Here is a 6,246-nt window from a genome sequence, read left to right as displayed (position 1 = left end):
AAGAAAAAATATTTTTAAGGTAAGATCTTACCATGAGACTTAAGATTTTACTATTATAACGGACATCATTTTACAAGAGTTGGATGATAGGATTAATGTTATTTTTTTTATTATAGATTTTTTTCTTCAACACTTATTTAAGATGTTCTCTTTTTTATACAGAATTAATGGTGAAATTTAAGTTGTTAGTCATTAGGGTTACAAATTTATTTATCAATTTATAAAATAAAAAATTATTGGTCATTAAAATAGTTATTATTATGAATGAAAAATTATAATTAGTTTTTAAATTAATTTTTATAATTTAGCTACTAAGGTTTTAGTTATCAAAAAAAATTTGTCACTGAACTTTAGCTACTAAGGTTTTTACTACCAAATGAATTGGTTTCTAAATTAACTAGTCCCTAATTAATTAATGATCAATTTAGTGATCAATTATAATTTTTTATCCATAATAGTGATTTTTTAGTAACCAAAATTTTTTTATTTTGTTAATTAGTATCTAAATTGGTTATTATAATGACTAATAACTTTTAGTTACTGATGAAACATTTTCATTCTATTATGGTGTATTCCTTCAAGGTGTTTTCCTCTTACTCTTGTCTAAAGCTCTTACTCTTGTCTAAAGAGTATTAAAGAGTATGTGTGATCGAGAGGACACCTTAATACTAAATTAGTTCAGATTTTGATACAATAATAAATAATAAATGAATAACTAATGAGCAATACCTACTTGAATTAATAATTTCTTAATTAAGGAGTCTTTAGTTGATTTGATTTCTAATTATAAGTATCTCAATTGTCTTATGATATTATTAGTGTTTTAAGTTTCACTATCATTAGCTAATTATAATTATATCAGTTAATGCGCATATATTAATCTTTATCATGTTGAGATATTAATACTTAATAGATAAAAATAAAATTTATTTTATTTTTATTAATAAAACAGACATGTTTAACATGAGTTTATTTTGGAATAAGATATATTTACGAGATAATTATCATATATTTTAAATGATAATTAGATTTATTAATGAATGAAACATTAAAAAAAATATTAAGTTTTTGAGTTTATAAAAAGTATAAATATATCAATCTCTAAATTTTCTAAATATTATAAAATTTATGATTTAATATCAAAATATTATTTGAAATAGAATTTGATATTAAAATGATTTGATGAAACATAACTACAAATATATAATGATCTTATTTTCCTTTGATTCACCTATTGTTTCTTATATTCATATTGATGTGGTCAACAAAAGACGAAAAGCCTGAATAATCGGACTCATGTCTTTGAAAATCTCTCCCATTACATTCTCATAAAGTCTTAAAGACGGAGAAAAGAGAGAAGCCATCTGAGTCTAGGGATCTGTGATGATGGAATCAGAAGAACCAAAGCTGGGGTCTTCTCTTCTCACTGAATCTGTGAAAGAAATAGCAAAGGAGGTAGTAACCACAGTTCCAGAGAGATACTTTCAATCACAAATTCACCCTTCAATCTCATTCAACACACACTCTTTGCCACACCTTCCTGTCATTGACCTAAACAAGTTGTTGTCTGAAGAAGTTAAGGGTTCTGAACTTCAAAACCTACACTTCGCATGCAAAGAATGGGGTTTTTTTCAGGTTTGCTCCTTCATCTTTTCTTTTCCATATCATCACAGTTAAGTGTTTTCTTGCACATATCCACCCACCCAATTACCTAAATATATTGTATTATAAATATGGCTGAGAATAAATTCACAAACTATAAGATGTAAAAATAATCTTTTAAGGAGTGGATTTGGTTATATTTTAAGTTTTTACTAAAATAAAACTTTATTTTTACTAAATTTTTAAATAATAACTAATTTTAGAAATGAAAATAATTAGTATTTATAATAACTAATTTAAAAATTATTTTATAAATTTAAAAATTATTAGTAATTAAAATAATTTTTAAATTAATTTCTAGATTGAACAACATGTTTCTAAATTAATCGACAACACTAACTATAAAATTTTGACTACCAAATAAATTTATATCTAAATTAGACTCTATTAGAAACCAATCTAAATATCAACTTCTTTTAAAATTAAAATTTGGATAATAAATATTAATAATGAATAATACACCTTTAAGCGAGAACACGGGAGACACGAGGTGGTCTTCACGCACCTTTGACCGAGCACTGTTTTTAGGGATATGATTTGTGTATGACCAACTATTAATAACGCGTAATAACTCTTTTGTCTTCTTTTCCTTCATGTTTTGTTTTGTAAATACTATTATTAGTCCTTTCTTAAAACTTAGATTAAGGATGTTTTTGATTTCGGTCTGGTTATTCTGACGATAATGATTTGATGTTCTGATTATGACATCAGATATATAATACATTAGTAAGATTATGAAGTTAATTTATAAAATGTGTCATGTCAACATAAACCGTTATTAACAATTAAAAAATAAGTAAAAAAGTAATATATATTTATTCACTATAAAATAATAAGAAAGTATTTAAGAGGATTATAAAAAGATTGTGGTTATGTAATCCAGGTGGTTAATCATGGAGTTGGCATGAAATTAATGGAAGATGTGAAGAGAGGTGCCGAAGAACTGTTCAAGCTTTCAATGGAGGAGAAGAAAAAGCTTTGGCAAAAACCAGGGGAAATGGAAGGGTTTGGTGGAATTGTAGGTTCAAAAGAAGGTTCATCAGATTGGGTAGATTTGTTTTACATTCTAACACTTCCAACTCATTTAAGGAATCAACATCTATTCCCTAACATACCACTGCCATTCAGGTTATCTCATTTTTATTTTTATTTTTATTTTTATTAAATATATTTTTTATTTCTTCATTTTTAGAAAAAAGTAGAATCAATTTTTCTTCAAAACTTTGGATTAATTTAAGTCTTCGTTTTCAAAAATGTATGAATTTAACTTTTTGATTCAAATTTTGTTAAGTTTATTTTTATGTTTTAAACGTATTTCTTAATTAACACTGAAACTGAAATGTGTCAAATAGTATAAACAATTATGAAACATGTTTAAAATATCAAATAAATTTAACAAAAATTGATAAAAATTATTAAATCTATATATTTTTAAAGTTGGAGAATTAAAATGGATCAAAATTTGAAAGATGGATTAATTTCAATTTTCAGTTAAAACACGTTTATCCATTTTCTTTATTATTGTTTATTTATTTTGATAAAGTAAATAAATATTAATCGTTAAAACAAAATCATTTATTGATGATGGGTACAGGGAAAATTTAGAGGATTATTGTATAAAGATGAGGGAGATTGGCATGAAGATTTTTGTCCTTATAGGAAAAGCACTTGGTATTGAAGTAAGGGATATTAAGGAGTTATTAGGTGAAGGAGGGCAATCAATAAGGATGAATTATTATCCTCCTTGTCCCCAACCAGAAACTGTTCTTGGCCTAAAACCTCATACCGATGGATCTGCCCTAACCATTCTTCTCCAAGCCAATGAAGTGGAAGGGCTTCAAATAAACAAAGATGGAACATGGGTTCCTATTCAACCCCTCCCAAATGCTTTCATCATTAGTCTTGGAGATGTTATGGAGGTAAGTAATTAAAGTTTAATTGGCAAAGTTTTCTTTTTTAATCTTGATCACATTCACATATATTTCATTGGTATATTGGTTTTAGAGCAAACATTTGTTACTCTGTTTTCAAAATCTTTATCAGTACGAGTGATTATTGGTTTGGGTTATCTCATTACTCAATTTGACCTAATTCAGTCCATATAGATTGAACTAAGTTTTATTTATGGTTTAGTCAAATCTGTCTCCATCCTAACTAGCTCATTATTATAAGTGACCTCAAATCTAACATGAAAAATATTCTTATATATTATGAACAAATTGTGTTATGTTTTTTTTTTCTCTTATACCTTAAATTGGTTTAGACAATGAATTAAGTTATTATTAGAGCTGTTAAAATGAGTTAGGTTAAATTTTTTTTACAAATTTAATATGGGTTAATTATTTACCCAGTCCACTTAGAATTCAGTTCACTTGGGTTGAACCTATGGTGAGTCAGGTGGGCTCACCAACTCATAAATACAGAATCACACAAGTGTTTTTTTATTATGTTGGGTTTTGTATTTGGGTCAGGTTAGGTTATTTTTTTTTAGCTAACACATTGATATTTTTGTGATTTTGGTTTGTATTTAACATCCTTTTGGATTGCATTTGAATTTTATTGACGTTTATTTAGATTTTAATTAGAAACTATAATTTAGTTTTTTTGATATTAAAGAAAAAAATTGTATTTTTTTTAATTAAATGAGTCAATGAGCCAATGAGCCAACCCATTTAACTCTCCAATCCGTGGTGGGTGGCCAGATTCAAATTTTTTTGACTCACTAATAAGTGAGTTGGGTTTGATTGGATTGATTCACTAAGTGGCCAACTCGGGGTGGGTTGGATTACCTGTTTTTGACAACTCTAGTTATTATTGAAACCTTATATTAATTTTTATAAAGTTTGTTTTATTTTTTAATTAAGTTAATAGTTAAAAATTAGAATTTAATAAAAGTAAGTTTTTTTTTATATTATTTTGATATAGTTTACTCGACCAAATTTAATCCGTTCAATGGTGAATTGGGTTGAATTGCCTAGAAACTCAATTCAATCCAACCAAAAAAAAAATTAGTGGATTGGATATGGGTTTATGTAAATCCTACCCACCTAATCCTTGAACAATCCTAATTATTAAGGAAGGTAGAATTATATTTTATTTTTTTAGTAGACATGATTTTGGTTCATTGGGATATAATTTTGGCTCATCAAAATTGATTGATAAAATATTTACAAGGTGAGGACTAAGTGAAGTACATGAAGTTAAAGAATCATACTAAAAAAGGTTATTGAAACAAATGATTTAGTAATAATTCCATTTAAGAATTAACAATTTTAGTACTGATGACAAACAATTCATTTAAATAAAGTGGTAAGTTATTAATTTTACAATACCTCTATCCATTTAAAAATATCTTGTAGGGTTTCTTCATATCAGTTTAAAATTAAAGAATTAGTATGAACAGATTTTACATCACAGCACTATTATTTTCCTTAGTAGTTTTGAACCATAATAGATGCATGGTTTGACAGGTAATGACAAATGGAATATATAGGAGCAGCGTGCATCGAGCAGTGGTGAACTCTGAGAAAGAGAGACTCTCCATAGCCACATTCTATGGTCCAGGGTGGAGTGATAGCATAGGTCCAGCACCAACTCTTGTCACTCCCCAAACACCACCTTTGTTCAAAACAATTGCTGTTGCTGATTTCTACAAGGGATACCTTTCACCCCAGCATTTTGGCAAACCAAAATCATATATAAATAATGTTCTCAAGATCCAAAATGAGCCAACTCCTACCTAGATTCAATTTCTTCCTTTCATTCAGGGAAACAATTGAATACAATATTTGTAATTACGTCACACCAGCGGTGGACTTACATGTAACTAGGAATGTCAAAAATATCCGTACCCGCGGGTATCCGCGGATAAAACCCGCAACGGGTAGGAAATGGATATTAAAAATGGATACCCGCTACCCGCGGGTATGGGTATTTTTGATGCCCGCATGTTAACGGGGCGGGTACGGGTATCATAGTATTCGTACCCGTGGATACCCGTACCCGCTAAACTTTACCTTATATATATATATATATATAGTAAACAACATTATGAGTCTTCATTCAATAATGGTGGTCAGATTCTTACCCCACAAATGAGTAAATTACTTCCATATACTGTGGAGGCATTGATGTGTCTCTAAGACTGGTTATGGACCAACATGGAAGGTAATGAAATTAACACTTCTACTTATATATTTTAATTAAGTGATTGTTAGAAATTTTTACTGAACATCTTATGTTTTAAGGCTCTTCTAGATTAAAATTGGACAACATGAAACTTTATACAATGTTGCAAGAGGTGGACATGGATGAAGTTAGTAATTTTTTTAATATTTTATTCAAAAATAAACTATATAAATTGGTAGTGATTTTTTATTTGTTTGTTTTTCAAGAATCAACCGGAGAAAGGGGACTTGTTGATCTAAACACTAATTATGGTTAAATATTTATTTTTTAAAATATTTTTGTAAATACCCGCGGATACCCGTGGATACCCGCGGATATAAAAAAAATAGACGGGTACCCGCATAACGGATACCCGACAGATATGGATACGGGTACGGGGCGAATATTTATCCAACG

General features: G+C 28.2%; 1 protein-coding gene across 1 annotated transcript; it reads left to right on the top strand.

The window, feature by feature from the left end:
- The first annotated feature begins 1,240 nt into the window (after positions 1-1,240).
- Positions 1,241-5,888, top strand: LOC114174345 (protein SRG1-like). The gene is made up of 4 exons (XM_028059182.2): positions 1,241-1,635; positions 2,546-2,790; positions 3,257-3,581; positions 5,133-5,888. The coding sequence occupies exons 1-4, from the start codon at positions 1,384-1,386 to the stop codon at positions 5,403-5,405; spliced, it is 1,095 nt and encodes a 364-aa protein (XP_027914983.1). The 5' UTR covers positions 1,241-1,383; the 3' UTR covers positions 5,406-5,888.
- The last annotated feature ends 358 nt before the right edge of the window (positions 5,889-6,246 follow it).

The sequence above is a fragment of the Vigna unguiculata genome, chromosome 2 (assembly GCF_037176805.1).
Source record: "Vigna unguiculata cultivar grain cowpea cultivar isolate G323 ecotype 2 chromosome 2, ASM3717680v1, whole genome shotgun sequence".
In the NCBI taxonomy this organism is placed as follows: Eukaryota; Viridiplantae; Streptophyta; class Magnoliopsida; order Fabales; family Fabaceae; genus Vigna; species Vigna unguiculata.
This window is presented reverse-complemented; position numbering and strand designations above follow the sequence as displayed.